Source organism: Corvus hawaiiensis, chromosome 6 (assembly GCF_020740725.1).
Source record: "Corvus hawaiiensis isolate bCorHaw1 chromosome 6, bCorHaw1.pri.cur, whole genome shotgun sequence".
Classification (NCBI taxonomy): Eukaryota; Metazoa; Chordata; class Aves; order Passeriformes; family Corvidae; genus Corvus; species Corvus hawaiiensis.
The window spans coordinates 33,058,860-33,075,838 of record NC_063218.1 but is presented as its reverse complement, the minus strand read 5'-3'; the positions used below and the strand labels follow the sequence as shown (position 1 = coordinate 33,075,838).

Genomic DNA, 16,979 nt, shown 5'->3' with positions numbered 1-16,979 from the left:
TGATGAGGGCAGAAATTCCTGGCCCCTTTTAACAGGCCAGGAGTTCTTTGCTCTCCTTGCTCTCAGGGAAAAAATTAAATATACAGGACTGCCCTCAAAAGTGTAATGACTTTGAGCAGGACTCTTCATCCGCAGGAAAAGGAGATGTAAAGAGTAATTTTCTGTAACTGCAGGACCCCCTAACTACACTTCTCAGGTAGGTATCTAGCATCTGCCTTTGCTAAGGGGTACACAGGACAAGCTGCTGCTGCAAGTAAATATCAAGGAACCAGTCTTAACTGTTCTTCATTTTAGCAGCAGGTTCTAGAAGTTGATTGAGTGCCCTGGCATGAGCTCTTTGATCACACTAGCAGTTTCAGTCTGGAGAGTCTAATGCACCTGCCCCTGCAAAGAGCCAATATGCTGCCTCTTTTCATGTGAAAGGGCTGGCCTGGCTGGGGATGATTGCAGTCTCTCAAAAACTGTTTTGCCTTGTGGCTGCATCAAGGGCAGCACAGCTTAGGAGTCTTCGTGTGAAGCCTTCAGAACCAAATGCGCCAGCTGCCCGTGCTGTGTAACTGCAGCAGTGCCTTCAGGCGGACCAGCTGTTAATGTAGCGTAACAGCTCAGGTGCACCCCCTCAGTGTAGTTGTAATGTAAAAAGTACAGAGAAAATCTTGCACTGAAGCCAAATTTGACACAAATAACACATCAGTGATCCAGAGATGTATTACAAAACATTAATAAAACCAGAGCACAAAGGTATAAATATAAATGTCCTTGGTGGTTTATTGTTCTTTGTATGTAAGAAGCTTTATTGTACAACTTACAAAACTTTAGAATGGAAAAATGGTTAAAAATGTTTACAAAAAAAGCATGGTCTTAGAAAATTATGCTAGCAAAAACATCGGGAGGAGGGAAGCAAAAAAATCTTCAGTGTGCAAACTTTTTATAAAAATAGAAATACTAACTCTACAGGTAGCATTTCATGATAAATTATTTAAATAGCCTATCTACACAATTATGTGATTAACTATTACAATGGCAATGAGAAAAATAATTTATAAAAATATAAGCAATGGTATACAAGATGACAGGAAAAAATATAATACAACATTAGAAATTGTATTTGACTTTTCTTTTTTCCAATGCCATTTCCTTACTGGGAATACATTTTCTGCAAAGAAATTTTGACTATGTACAGCATTAACTTTTTAGTACTACAGTAGCTTTAAAGTTTGTTAGAGATTTGAACTCTGCTTACTCCAAAGGTTTTTCTCAGTCACACAACAATGAGGTAATATTTGTACGTAAAACTTTCACCATGTTCATTTCTTTTCGTTTTTTGAAAAGACAAGGCAATATTATAGGTATAAGGATGCTGCCCCTTCTGTTGGGGAAAACAGTCTTTTAATGTACATCGAGGCCTCTCCCTCTTTTGCAAGGAGCTCCTGAAATTGTCTAGTCTGTAATGAATTCCTTCTTTAGTAGCTGCACATCACTAGTTACAACACTCAGCGTGCAGTGGCCCAAAGAGCCCGTTAAATGGTTATTGAGGGCTGTCCTTGTGCTTCTCGCTGCAGTCTCCTCAGGGCAGCTATCCTGGCTCTGGGTTAGGCCCACTGACCAGTGGTAAAGCATCACAGACATTTCCCAGCACTAGAGATAAGATGGTGAATGGCATTCCCTCACCTCTAGTGCAATGGATGGGACAGAAACTGCTACCATCTAAAGAGACTTGAATTTTAGCACTGCAGAACAGTTGCCTGCCAGGCTACCAAGTGCCTTGCACAAAGAAAGGAAAAGCCAACATTGAGCTCAGACTGAGAAAAACAAACATCCCATTGTCCACACCCTCACTTTTCCTTGCGCCTCAAAGCCTTTATGGGAAAACTGCTCTTTGTAACAAATACATCACCACTACCTGCTCCAGACAAGATTTTTTTTCTCAACTAAACCCTCTCTAGTTTCAGTATAGAACAGAGATAATAAATAATCTGTATTTACAATCTTACAGTCATGAAGACTTGTAACAATGATTAGGTGGATAGTCTTGACGCATTTCTTGTTTTAATCAATAATCCCTCAGTCCTTATAACATCAAGAATAGGCAAAAATAAATATTTTACAATTTTATCTACAGGCCCCTTTTCCTCCCCTCTAAAGAAGCGAGGGGTTTAAAACATCTATGGCATGTAGAAAAGGAATGTTTTCATTACATTATTTTTGTGCCTCTTTAACCATAAAAAGTGAAGCATGTGCTGGTCTCCTGAAGGACCAGCTGAGATGGTGGTGCTTTCTGGCACCATAGCTGAAAGAACACATTTAAAGATAAGCAAGACCTGCATCTAAATCAGGAAAAAACAGAATCTAATTGTAAATCCCAGTTCTCCCAAAGCTGGTGTGATCCAGTGTACCAGTTTTTATCCTCTTTCCCGCCTCCCATGACAGAAATCAGTTTTAGGATATCTGTTTTGTCCTGTATACAGCAGCTGATCTAGCTTACCACAAACAGAGTAAGGCTATGTTTTCATCTGAAAGGTATGACATAGAAAACAATAATTTCTCCAAGTTAAATGGATGTAAACCAAAGTAGCACAGCCTCCCTTAAAAAAAAATTCTCTACCCCATTAAGGAAAAAGAAAGACCTAGAGTTCCCCCTCCCACCCAAACCCCTTTTCCCCACACAAGGTCTTCAGTTTAAGTAGTCCACAGCACATCCAAAGATGTTCTTTTTACAAAATGCTACTCCATGGGACCTCCAGTTAGAGAGGCAGTGACACTGCACTGTGATAAACAGCAAACAAATATCTTTCCTACTGAAAGAAGAGTGCTTGTTCAGTGACAACAATTCTCATTTGCAAGACATGTTTGTTTCCTTCCACTTCAGCAGAGGTCAGATACCAAGTATGTTCTCACTTTCATTCTCTCAAAAGCATTCTCTTGAGGCAGGTCATGTGTTTTGAGTCCACACTTACGCAGAAAGAAGAAAGGAAGGAATAATATAATGGTCCCAGGATTTGTAAGGCTAAATGTTTCAGAAGGTGCAATTACCAGCATTTTTAAATTGTCTCTGAATCCAACAACCTTGTGATTATGGATCTGTGAAAAAAGAAAAGATGTATTTAAATATTTCTGTGTATTATGCATGATTATGTCCAAGTCATTAATGCCTAGGGACATTTGTAAAGAAAACTGAAAGTGTACTTTCATTTAGGTACTTCCTTAAGCTAGACTTCAGAATCTAATCTATGTAACCATTACATAATGAAGTCACAATTTCAGAAGACTAGGACAGCTGGAACTACTTGTACACGCTTACCTCCACTGAACTTCAAGACTGCAATATATGGACAACCTTCTACTTTGCTTACTTTTAAGCAAATCAGTTTTTTACTTACTAAAGTCAGTATTTTGCATTTCTGCCTTAGATTTTGTCAGATGTTTTCATTCATTCTAGTCAGCACTTTAAAGGAGATTCAAGATGTATTTAATTTCTGGAACTCAATGGATTCCTGATACTTTGAAATAACACAATAGAAATATACTTAGATTTTATACATTTAAATTTTTGACTGTGAAGAATTTATTGAGAAGGTGTCCTGTTTCTGCCTGCAGAACTTGTTTGAGACTGAACCATGAAAGATCACAGCCAAACTTTCCCTCTTGGCTCTTACATCTGGAGCTTTCTTGAACCAATTCACTTACATAGGATCTCTTAAATGCAATGTCATCCTTACCTCTGCATTCATATTTAAGGTCTGAGAAGAACACCATTTCTTGAGAGAAGACAAATAATCCTAGCCGACCACCAGCATAGGTTTTATCATAGATTGGTCCTGAGTCTGCCATGATTTTCTTCCCTTCATACATTACAACCCTACAAGAGACAACAGCTCAGCCATCTTTGACAAGGTCCTATGAGGTTAATCTTCACAGACATCCATTTTCCCTGTGACATTTACTTCAGATAGAAGGATGATGCTCACCTGATGTAGCCAGTCTTTGGTCTATGGCTAAGTCGCCATCTGTATGCAGTGAAGTCTTTCCAGCCTATGTGACGAGGATCATGCCACAAAGTTCTCACCTACAACAGAATATTTTTTTATTAACCAAAGGCCAGAGATAACACAGCAGTTATTTTGACATGAAGGTGCCTTACTTTTAAAGGCTGCAAGTAAGTAATTAGGCTCTGTAATAGGATCTTTTGAAATCAACTGCATTTAAATTTACTTTTAAAAATGTAAATTGGAAGCTACAGCACAGTTACAGAAACAATTGATTCACTACTGCTGGAAAGCCTGTCTGCAGCAAGCAATCCTGTTAATTGTTTACAGTATTTTGCATGATTAGGAAAAATTACAGTTATTGGTCTTTGCCAAGAAGCCTACATGATCAGCATGTGTGAGCCCCCTCTAAGTGTCTAAGTTGCTGGAAGAACAGCCTGCCTTACTCAGAAGAGTATGTTATTACACTGGAGTACTCATGTTATCATGTTAAGAGTACTTCAGCATGTAGTAAGCACTCTTCTGTGTGGCCACTCTTACCTGGCCAGGAGTGTTTCCTGTGTGCCACAGAGCATTACGAAGGTGTTCTCCTGGACCAGTGGTGGAATTCACAACTTTGATGGAGAGACCTGAATATCCTTGAGCTTTGGTTGGTGTGGAGTCCCAGTAAGACTGGGTGATCTGCTTCCACATGACAACATAGAAACGACTGCTAGATTGGTAGCCAAATACAAAGCCAGCATAATCATCATCCCTTTCTGTATTGATAAAGAAGGTACCACTGAAGTCCACGGCATTGAATTCATCAAAACCTATGGGGAGATTAAAGGATAAAGTTTTAGGTGCTACATTTTTGCAATTCTTAAAAAACTCCTTAATATTTTCTCAGGTTCTCTTCCTCTTCCCCACCCTAACTAAAAAAAACAACCAAGCAACCCCCTGCCCCTCCCTCCCAACAAACAAAAAACTCAAACAACCCCAAACAACAGTGCCTATTAAATTTTTCCCCTTACCGACTGCAAGGCCAGGGTCACAGTTGACTGTCTGAACCAGTTCTTTACCCTGGTGACGAACAACCCAGTTTGGATCATTTTGGGATGTTCCCTTGGGATCCAGGGGAATCATCTGAAATCTTCGGAAATCAGTCTCACTAATTTCCACATTTTCAGGGCAGATATCATCAATGTCTGGCACACTGTCTTGGTCAAAATCATCTTTGCAAGCATCTCCACGTCCATCACCTGTAGAATAAAAAGTAATTTTACCATTATGTCACCACCATTGTTTGCTTCTGAGCCTTACAGCTTGAGAGTTGAAGTCTGAATTGCAGATCTCTGACTGCCCAGGTACTTGGCAGACACATGACAGAAGCCACAACAGCTACTGTATAAATGCCCCTTCACTCCAGCCTGATAGTGACTTAGGAGAAAGTTGGATATGTGGTCATTTTTACATCAGTCTTTACCCTGAGAAGCACTGTAACAACATTCAGTTTTTTTCTGGTAAAGACATTCGGGTTTTTTGTTACTTAGTTTTGTCCAACATTAAATAGTGTGAAAAAAAATAGCATAAAACTATTGGAAGATACTCTTAAAATGTTATTATGATACTGGCTATCTTACCATCAGAATCAGCTTGATCTGGGTTGGCAACCAATCTGCAGTTATCTTTGTCATCAGGGATACCATCATTGTCATCATCATGGTCACAGGCATCACCTTTTCCATCCTTATCATGGTCAGCTTGATTGGCATTGGGCACATAGGGGCAGTTATCAAGGTTATTTTGATGGCCATCTTCATCTATGTCCTGGTTGTTGTCACACTGATCACCTATGCGATCAGAATCACTGTCTTCCTATCAGAGGAGAAAAATATAACATTTTAAAAAGCCACCCAAAGAAGGCTAAGATAGGAGTCTCTGAAATAGGAGTCTTAATATGTAGAATTAATTGGGATTTCTGCTTGCTTTATCAAGAGCTAAGATGGATATAGTGAGTTGATTAACACACACTTAAAACTGCCTGTGCTAACTGGTTTTATGCTACTTTAGTTTTGTTGTGGGTTCAGTTTGAATCCACAGCATCAGAAAGCAGTGTGATCATCAGCTATCTTGTGCCTTTGCCACATGCCTCTTCTGTCACTAATCTACCATATTGGAAACAGGGTACTTTATGTCCTACCTTCCCTGGCAGCAAGGGGGTTTCAAGGGCCAAATCAGGGTTGGACTACTCTGTACCTATCAGTAGAGACTAACATTAAAACAGTCTATCAACTCTTGGTGTTACAGCTTCTACACCACAGCATAACCTTCTCTATCATAAAAGCCTCTAATGCTCTTCATGCCCCTTGATTCATCAGTCAAGACAATGGTTCCCATAGTGGTCACAGACTGCATTAACTAACTAGGGCACTTGCTGATCACAGATTTTAGCCAGTCATTTGCTTAATCAGCTGCTGAACTAAGACAAACAATTCCATCATCCCTGAGACTGCCTCATGTTGAGTCTGGTAGTCTTGTTAACACAGGTGGATGACCCTGGTGCAGACACAAGGCATACCATACACTGTTGGATTAGCTACTAACTCTGGTACTTGAAATCTAGTATCTCCACTTCTAGAACTTGATTGGGATAGTGTTTGGAAAGCCATTAGAGTCTTATATTAAGATTTCAAAGTCATAAGAGAAAGATCTTCCTGAAAGAAGCTGCCTCAAAGAATCTTCAGGTGATTCCCTCCCTCAAGTGGGGAAATAGTAAAGCAAGTGACAATGACTAAGAAATTTTGTATTATCTGTTTAAACCCTTCAAGTAACACTGCTTTTAGGCTACATGGCCACACTACACTACACTACATTCCACTGATTTGCAACAGCTTTTCTAACCCTTCAAACATTCCAGATATGTCCCTGAAGCTATTAAACTTACAGTCTTTTAACTGACAGGATGTCACAGGCTTTATCTACTTCTGCCTTCGATTTTTGAATCAGTAAGTTGTCTGAGAGTCTGGATCCCCCTAGATTTTTATGCAGATGAATTTTAGAAGTGTCAGAATATGCCTTTTTCTTAGGGAAAAGCAACTTGTGCTGCCTTCCACTTACTGGAAGTAGACGTTATCTTCTGAAATGCAGTTGGCTTCAAGCTTAGGGACAAAGTTTAAAGAATGACTTTGTGTTGTTCCACTACCCAGATTTTACACAATATTCCCAAAGTATTTAATATTCTCACTGTGAGGATCACCACAACTGACAAACCTAAGAAATGTTTAGGAAACAAGTAGTCTCACAGATCTTCACTACAGCTACTTTTCAGAAAATACCTACCAGCTGTTCAAACTCTGAGAGCATGTTATTGGATAAAGGCACCATTTGGGAAAGTAGTAAGAATGATTTGTGACAAGTCAAATTTCAGGTGTAACTTGTTCAAATATTTTCTACAACACACAACATACTACATTTTTTAGCCCACCAGTCCTCTACTTACACAATTCAAATCCCTTACCTGGTCAGGGTTGTGTTCCAGTGGACAGTTATCACACTGATCTCCAACACCATCCAAGTCTGTATCCCTCTGGTCTACATTGTAGACATACTGGCAGTTGTCCCTTTCATTAAGCACCCCTGTAAAAGTTCATGAATGAAAGTCAGACATCTAAATTCTGCAAAGGACTGGATAAAGCCACCACACACTTCTTGATACATTTTTTAAAGCATTTTGAGCAGCATTTAAAAGCCTTGAATGATGACTCATCAACAGCTCTGCCACACACTTCTGCTCCTACTGCCTTGTGAGAGTGGAGCTAGAGCTGAACTGTGGCAAAGTGTATATATTCCAAAGGGAATTTCCATTAGCCCTAACTGTTCCTTCAGTAACCTTCATGTCCTGAAACCACCACAAGAGAACTTCTGTGTGTTCAGGGATGAAATTTTGGTACGAAATCAGAATTACATTGGATTAATGGCTGATTAGAAGACCATATAAAGGAATGATTAGAGGCCACCTACCATCTCCATCAATATCTATTGCACATGCATCTCCTTCTCCATTGTTGTCAGTGTCAGTTTGATCAGGGTTGTGATTGTAGGGACAGTTGTCGCAGCGGTCACCAACATCATCCCTGTCGTAGTCATACTGCTGTGGGTTGTAGATGAATGGACAGTTGTCCTGCAAAAGCAAGAAAAGTCAAGTTTTAAAAAGAGTCAAATTAAAGCTCTAACAAGATTCTGCTTGTGCTTGTACTGCTATATGAAAGAAGAAATGAAAGGTGGGGAAATAGTTAAAACTCAAATGCTACTATCTCAAAACACCCTGTTGCTGGCATGAGTGTATGAATGGCTGATTGAAAAAGGAAAACTCACTTCCCAAGTTTAAACAGCTGCAGAAGGTTTGTCTGCATAGTTATGCATATCTAAGGTTTCCAGGATAGCTGTCAGTGCCAGCAATTTCCTATGGTCCTCTTTTAAGATTAAGGTTAGAAGCTAGACCCCAGCTTTAGGAAGGGGAATGGGAAAGCCACATACTCAAAGGCTAATCTTTTCTGTTTTCTTACCCGGTCATCAGGAATGCCATCATCATCATCATCATTGTCACAGGCATCACCAATCCCATCCTTATCATAGTCTTCCTGCCCTGAGTTAGGCAGATTAGGGCAGTTATCCTAGAAAGGAGGAAGTACACAGAGGTGTTCAGTTCTGGTATGATTACAATATGGATTTGAGCAGGTAAAATCTAATCATTAGGCAAAATCATAACACCTCAACCAGGCAGGAGTTGCCTTACTGTAATTCTCTCCATTTAATCTAGTCATTACAGTAATAAGTCTCAGAAAGCCACAGTTAAATAATTTTTAAAATAAAGGCTGGTGTGCTTTTGAGAATCTTACCCTGCTTTTCTTCCCCTGGAGACAGCTATCTGTCAGAGCAAAGCTGATACAGGTATGGCCTAAACTAGAATCTTCCCAGAACATCTACAATGATCTGGCTTAATTTTTTCCCATATCACAGGAATATATAAAGCAATACAGCAACAGCAAGATCCTCCTAGCAATGCCTTGACAAGAGTATCCCTAAACCTCCTCTATCTCTAGAAGGTTATTTGCAGAGAGAATATTTTAATAGCTTAGGCTGTTATAATGATAGATGGTAAAAGAGGATAAACTTACTTTTTTACAGTGGTAAGTGGCATTGGCAACACAAACCAGGTTCTCATTTGGCCATCCATCTAAGTCAGTGTCTTCTCCACAGATTATACCATTGCCAGCATAGCCTGGTTTACATTCACAGCGATACATGGGGTCACTGAAGTGGCCAAGGTAATTGCATTTGGCATTCTTGTTGCAGTCATGTGTTCCATCTGTGCATGGGTTACGTGGCTTGCAGACCTAGAAGATCACACAGAAATTAAACCCACTGAAAACATTTTTTTATCCCTCGCTTTTTCCCCAGAGATTCAAAAAATCCCAATCAATCAGGAAAAAAAGAAGCTTCATACATGGCTTTCTTCCAGTCCTCAACTCCAGTACCAGTCTTTGCACTAATTATTTTTCTTGTTCAAACCTTCTATATTATCAAACGGAACCAAGCACTAAGATATCGCTGAGGCACATACTGTTGTATCATTAGTGAATACTGATTTACTCCTAAAATTATGTGTAAACTCTGAATCCTCCGTGGCTGATATTTAAAACTCATTTTGATCTCCAAAAGAAATTGGTTAATGCTTCTTCTCACAGAAGATGGTGTTTTATTAAATGCTCCAAGTCCTTTTTGCCTAAAACACATAGGTGTTTTCTGTTTTTTAGAAACTTTGTGAGATTTTGTAACCCAGGACAATTCTCAAATTGACAATACCTGTTTGTTACTCATGGCATCCTCAACACTGTGGCCAAAGGGCTGTGTTCCAGTGAAACGTGGTGGACAAGGCAGACAGTTGTACCCAGGTTCAGTATTCTCACACCTGTGCACTCCATTGAAGACAAAGCAGGCATCAGGAACCTCTTTGCACTGAAAGAATTGTTTGAGATAAAGGAGAACAACAGTTAGCATTATAAAACAGTGATTCCATTCTCCCTTCCTGTTTTCTTTCATTCCCTTTCAAGGAGCAAACTATAGTCTTCTTACCTCATCAATATCTTGGCAGTGAATACCATCACCATGGTAGCCAGCAGGACAGGCACCACACTTCCAGGAACCATCAGGGGCGCTGGTACATGTAGCCCCCGCAAAGCAGGGATTAGACAGACACCCATCTGTGAAACAAGTGAGAAAGTGTTACGATAAAGGATGCTTACCATGCTGCTACAGTACTGTATTTGGCTGATATCATGGTTTAAAATTCTAGCCCTTGAGGTTTACAGACTTTACATTGGTATTTTCAAGATTGTCAACAACCTTCAGATGTTTATGGGAAAATGGGTGCTCACCAATCGGACAGTCCTGTTTGTTGCAGACCTGAGTCCCTCTCGCTTCACCTACGCAAGTCTTCCCACCATACTGAGGCTCGGGATTATTGCAGAGACGGCTACGTTTCTGAAGTCCTCCTCCACATGTCACTGTGCAAGCATCCCATGGAGACCATGGTCCCCAATTGCCATTAACTAAAGGGAGAAGAAGTTGGAAGACATGTATAGCTTTAAATTCAGTGCTACAACAAGTTTCTACCTGACTAAGGACTGTTACTTTTGTAGTGAGAGCACTTTGGGCATTGTTCTGACATAAATCACAGAATTAATGGACTCGATTAAAGAGGCATAAAGAAGAGGCATAAAAATAGTTTCATCTGAAACTAACTTGTGAGGTTTTACGTAGCCCACCTCTAAGTTTAAAGAGAGAATACTACTAGAACAAGTTTATTTAGTAACTACTCAGGAAGTTCACCATTATTTACCAACTACTAGTTACCACCACAACACACTTACTTGGGCAAGGATCTTTCTGACAGGCTTTGTTTTCTCTTGCTTCACCCTCACAAGGTTTGCCATTCAGCTGTGGTACTGGAGAGTTGCAGAGACGAATTCTAGTGATGATGCCCGTGCCACAAGTGACAGAACATGATGACCATGGGGACCAGTGACTCCAGCCACCATCCTGTTTAACTACAAGAGAGATTTCTGTTATTCATAGTTTCTGAAGACTTCAGCTGTACAGCACCTAGGACATAGCCAGTACCAGGACTGTACCAAAGACTCCATGTGTAATGGATAGCCTCCTCACTGTCACAGATCAAGTTTTGCAACTAGAGAGATTTCATACTTAAACTGGCATCAAATTTTGTCCTGGGAGCAGTGCCCAAACATGCCTGTTTACTGCATTAACTCTCTGCTCCTCTCTACCTGATTAATACAAGTCCTTAAAAAGCTAGAAGCCATGGATCCATGCCAGTGACAGAGCTACATGGTAATCTTTGCTTTCAACATTTAGCCAATAAATGCAGCCTCTGTTTTACTACCAGCATGACCAGATTAAGTACTTACATCTCTTATCACACTCTTGAAGGTGGCAAGTCCGAGTCTGTACAGAGGAGCCTTCACAGCGGTTATTGAGACTGTCACAGGAACGCCCTCTCTGCTGAATCCCGTTACCACAGGTCACAGAACATGAGGTCCACTCAGACCAAGGAGACCATCCATCATCTGCATAGTCGCTAGCTGCAGAGGGATACAGTTCTGAATAAGACTCCAGGTACATGCTTTTCCATAGCTTTTCTCCCACCCCTCTCTCAGCGAAAAGGACACAACTGTCCTCAGAGGCCACATGCATCTTCCTTTCTTGTATGAGATAAAGGCCATGAACTCAAACACGTCAGTATATTGCATATTGTAGAAAATATTTGAACATGTATCATGTAAGTGATTAGCCTCAAAGAGGCATCAGATTAACCTTACTTCAGTAGTGCAAGGTTTCCCTTGGATATCCAGTTCTGGTATATTGCAGAGCAGCATGTGTCTAGTTAGATGTGGCCAACTGCTATAGAACTGTGAAAATATTCAGTACTTACGCCAGCACCGAGGGCAGCACTCGCCATCAGGCACGGTGGCATTGGAACAAGGCATGAGAGGACAGGACACTTTCCGGCATATGGTGGCAGAGTTCTATAAAGAGTTGTGAGAATTACAGTTACCAAGTGGAATATAAACAATGTCTGGAGTCTGGGTAAATAATAGAGACATTTTCTGCAGAACTTTAAGATTCAATAGCATATCTAAAGCAGAGACCCTTGTATTTAGAGCTTATACAACCCAAGGGGTAGTCACAGGTATTTTCAGTCAAACTTCATCTCGTTTCCATTCTCACCCATTACTTTTTAGTCAAAAGCAGAAATATTTTGGTTCTGGTGAAGTTTTATCAAGAGTAGCTAGCAGATGCTGGCTAGAGTAAATGACTATTATGTGATACTCAAAGTATAAGGTCAGATTTCAAAGAAATGAAACAATGAGAAGTCAACTTTCTTTTCAGTTAATATGGATTTAAGATGATTATATGGTAAAGATAAAATGAGTTTAGTGGACTCTGCTCAAGAGCCATGAAATCTACAACTTATACTTAGAGGTTTTTGATCTGTAAGCCAAACAGGCAGGGTAAGAACACCCACCTCCAATCTCAGTAAGATCTAAAGGGCAGTCTGTAGTTTTGCTTCTTGAAGGTAGCAGCTTGGTCAGAAGAATGCTCTCATGATTACTATTTTAATCTCACCAAGCAAATTACTAGATTAAGGCAATTACAGCTAACATTGAGTAAGAAGGATGGTAGGAACGAGGCGAATGCAGAAGTCAAAGTATCATTTGCTGAGTACAAGACAAAAGATGTAGAGAGCTAAAGAAGCAGATGCAGAATTTGAGTTGCCTTGTATTGCACATACAGAAATACTCAGCTTTTAGTTTCTAGAGAGTGGCATGCTTAGAGTTAACCCACTCTTTGGTAGACTGGTACCGCAAAATGCTTTTGCTAAAGTATACTTAAATGGAACAAGCAAATAGTTTAAAGAAACCCTGAAACTGTATGTTTTGTGTATATTTACAACAGGCAGCAGAAGTGAAACACAAAACATAAGTATCTTGCCAGGTGATCCAGGGATTTAAACAGCTAAACTGAAATCCGAAAGGGATTGCTGTTCCATATAATCTGTAAAAGCTAACAGGACACACCTACAAGCATTTCCTAGGGAAAGAAGAACACCACAAGTTTAAGAGCCTCTACCGAGTACCAGAATGTCTTCTCCTACTAGGTCAGCAGGAGGTTCAGTGAGGACAGAAGGTCAATCTAGCAAAGCTGATAGTACTATATGTTTGTTCTATTGATGCTGAGTTTTAGTTTACTGATGGACTTATGTAAAGAATACAGGCATTCCCCAAATTAAGGAACTACAAGTGTTAATAGGTATATCACAGTGATGTTTCGTATAATTTTCTAGAATACAGCTGTTGAGACAAGGTATGGAAGCTGCCCACATACCAGAGATCTAGTAGAATGAAATAAACTGAGTAACTCTATGGCTTCTCTAGTATGCCCAGTTCTGTGTATGATTCAATCTAACAAACAATGCTGTTTAGAAATATCTGTTAATTCCAACTTATGAATTTATATTCGGGTGATTTGTGAATGTGAGGAATCTTACCTGGCAAGTACATTCAGTGCAGCTGTCAATAGTCCACTCCTCTTTATTTTTGTGCAAGATTCCATTATGAATGCATGCCCCAGGAGTGATCTGGACTACTTTGGCAATGATTTCATTTTCTTCAGTCTTGGGGGTGAGAAGCAAAAAGAAGATATTTACAATCTAATACGGAAATACCCTTTTCCACAAAAGTCAAAGTGAATTTATTGCTGTTTACACAAGCTCTCAAAACTCAGGTTATAATTAATTCACTAAGTGCTAGCTAATGAAAGGTACCACGAAGTTATAACCAACACTCACCACTTTGCGAACTCTGTCTTGAAGTGTTGTGACCATGGACCGCAGCCCTTGCAGTTCCACAAACATATTTGTTAGTTCATCACAGGAAAATCCACAGACTGCTTGGATGTCCTTTGTTTTATGGCCAATGTAGTTAGTGCGGATAGCTGGGCTGGAACCATTGATGGGGTTGTCCAAAGTAATGATTGCACTAGTGGCTAAGAGAAATAACCAGACATAAAGTAAATGCATTTTATACCACATGCATTAATCATTCCAGGCTAACACCTGCTAAACAGCTGCCACCCAATTCATTAGGGTGCCTGCAGAAATATAATCTTATTTCTTATGCAACGTGGATTTGCATGTCAGCATACTTCTGACTTCTGTTTCAACTTGTCTTTCTAACGTAATGAGAAATCTTATTTTTAATAGGTCACTGGATGCAGAAGATTGTAAACTTACAGCTGGAGCAGCCTTTGTTCCGCAGGATAGTTTCCAGAGTTGTTCCAAAGACAAACCGCACATTCTGCAGCAGACCCTGTGGACAGAGGAAGAATTACAGCTACTTGCAGCAACTACAACAGAAAGAACCACTTACATGGAGAGACTGAAGGTCATGTAAGATATTACAGAGTAATTTCATGACAGACAGACGGGAAAGTGAAACACATTGCTCTATTCTCCTTAATAAAAAAAGAGCCCCGCTTCCTAACAGTCTTATCCTTGAGCATAAGGACTTGGCAGCTCTCCAGGCAGGAAGGAGATTTCTGAACCATGGATTTCTGAACCTCATATAAGAAGCTGAGCAATGAAGCTGCAACTACCTGTCTGGAAGCTTCAGTGCCTTCTTACTGCTGCAGAAAGTACCATCCCTGAAAATCTAATGCTTTACCCTTCAAACTCCATTAGTAAAGTTTAGTAGATTTAGAGGTTTTTGTCGCTCTTTAGGCTTGTTGAGTAGCTAATGCACCTTCAAAGCAGATGACTGACAATTCTAGGCAAAAACATAAGTGAAAGTCTTACCTGGAAGTTGTCATTGACTCCCCCTTTGGCAATACGGAGCCTGGCACTGCTGGCCAGGTCCCTAGTGAAGATGTTCTGGATAGGGATGTCCAGTTCAGCATTCTCCATTTTCTCACACCCCACATAGAGCTGAGCTCGGTCCTCCTGCACAAACAGGGTGATATTCTTCCAGTGTCCTGTAGCTAGCAAGACATCCTCTACTGACACTAACTGCTGCTTGCCATCACCAGAAAGGCTCAGGTCCAGGGAGCCTGCCTTGCCATTTGACACTAGACTGAAGACATGACCAGAGCCATCTTTCTGTTCCACGGAGAGCAGTGTGCCTCTGCTTTTCTTGGCTTGCCGAAGAGTGGCCAGGAGAATGAAGCCCTTCTCAGCATGGATGGCATCTAATAAGTCTTGGAACTTTGAGTCAGGGACAGCAGGGATGCGACTGGCATCTTCAATGCGGTAAGCAGGGCTGGAGGATTCTGGTCCCTTCACCAGGTACACCCCGGGGGCCCGGCGCCCAGCTCCCTTCCGCATGAAGCCAATGAGTTCAAAGAGATCGAAGACACTGTTATCATCACTCCTGGACTCTGCAGAGAGAGATCAGGACAAGCATCATGAGAAAAGGACAAGAAGAGGCTGAGTAGGTGCTTATCTCCCAGGATTGCTTAACATTTTGGTTCCTGGTGCACATCGTGCGAGGCACAGTGCCTCGCATCAGGGCACAGACAGTAGCTCCGATGGTGCGGCAGTCCCACCAGGAGCTGCTGTGCAGCAGTACATGTGCATTCTTGTACAGGAGCCAGTCGGCACAGGAGTGCCAGGTACCCGCTGACACACAAAGGTAGCAGCCATTCTGGCACCTCATTACACTCTAGCAGCGCAGAAATAGATAGCAAAGCCCAGACTGCAATATTCCTATGCTAGGACATGGCAAAGTGAGTTTGCTTAATCCAACTGAGTGACAGCAGCACAGTACCAGCTTCTCTATGGCACCAAGATGGCAGCCTACTACACCATTCCTTCTTCAGTCAGTTCCTACATCATGTTCCTCCTTTCCTCTGCTCAGTGCAGAGGTAGACAAGCTACACACTCAAGTGCTGGAGACTCTGCACTCCTGTTTCTGAAGGTTACACAAATTCCACACCGGAGAAAAGTTTCCTGTTCCCACCTAGCTGATGCTCAGGTTAAAACGTTTTTGTTCATTGAAAGCTTTGGAGCTCTTTACCACCGAGCACATCTTCATCTGCCTACACAGGCACCAAAGTGTTTTATTTTTGTTCCCCCCTTCCTTGATTGCCCCGGGTATCAGCACAGAGCTGGTCTTACCTGCAGTGCGCTTGGTCTCTGAGCCGCCGAGCACGAGGAGAAGGAGGCAGAGAGCAGTCGCCGGTCCCATGGCAAAGGTCTGTCTCTGAATCAGTCTGGGGACACATACGAGGAAGGTCACCGCGCTGCCGTCGCACCCACGACCGGCGCCAGCGAGACTCCCGCAGGCAGGGAGGCTGCGCAGCGGGGACGGCGCAGGTGTCCCCGGCCGCCCTCGGACGGGACAGCGAGCGCAGCGGAAGCCGCTTCAGCACTTACCTGCGGGAAGAGCGATCCGGGCGGTCAGCGCCGGCCTCCGGGTACCGGCGACCAATATCCACGGGCGGTCCCGACTGTCCCGGCGCGGAACGGCGAGCAGCTGGATGCAGCTGTGGCGGCGCTGCCGGGACACTGCGGGCGCCGGCCGCCGCGCGCGGCTTTAAAGGGATGGCTCGCATTCCTGGGCGCACGGCGGGCCAATCGGCGGCGGCGGGGCAGGAAGCGGGAGGCGGGAGCCGGGTGGCTCCGGGGCCAGGGACAACTTTCCGCAGGGGCCGGGGGGCGGGGGCGGGCGCGCCCCGCGGGCCGGGGGAGCGGGCGGACGCGGAGCCGCTCCCGCCCGGCCGTGCCGCGAGGGGGCGCTGGGCCCTCGGGGCCTCCCGCCCGCGCCGCGGCCCCGCGCGCCGCTCGGCTCCCATCGCCTTCCCCGCCGGCAGCGGGAGCCGCGGCGAGGCCGCCGGGGGCCCTCGCTCCCCGAGCCGGCCGTGAACCCCGCCTGGCAC

At 42.5% G+C, this 16,979-nt stretch overlaps 1 protein-coding gene across 1 annotated transcript; it reads right to left on the bottom strand.

Moving 5' to 3' along the window:
- Positions 1-744: 744 nt before the first annotated feature.
- THBS1 (thrombospondin 1) lies at positions 745-16,656 on the bottom strand. The gene is made up of 22 exons (XM_048307795.1): positions 16,477-16,656; positions 16,219-16,313; positions 14,902-15,479; positions 14,341-14,416; positions 13,897-14,093; positions 13,597-13,722; positions 11,980-12,073; positions 11,456-11,629; positions 10,901-11,077; positions 10,406-10,579; positions 10,104-10,231; positions 9,834-9,986; positions 9,146-9,364; positions 8,534-8,641; positions 7,989-8,148; positions 7,486-7,604; positions 5,609-5,843; positions 5,000-5,227; positions 4,527-4,798; positions 3,969-4,066; positions 3,720-3,859; positions 745-3,081 (listed from the first exon to the last, which is right to left on the bottom strand). Exons 1-22 carry the CDS (start codon positions 16,653-16,655, stop codon positions 3,074-3,076), a joined length of 3,738 nt encoding a protein of 1,245 aa, XP_048163752.1. The 5' UTR covers position 16,656; the 3' UTR covers positions 745-3,073.
- Between the last annotated feature and the right edge of the window lie 323 nt (positions 16,657-16,979).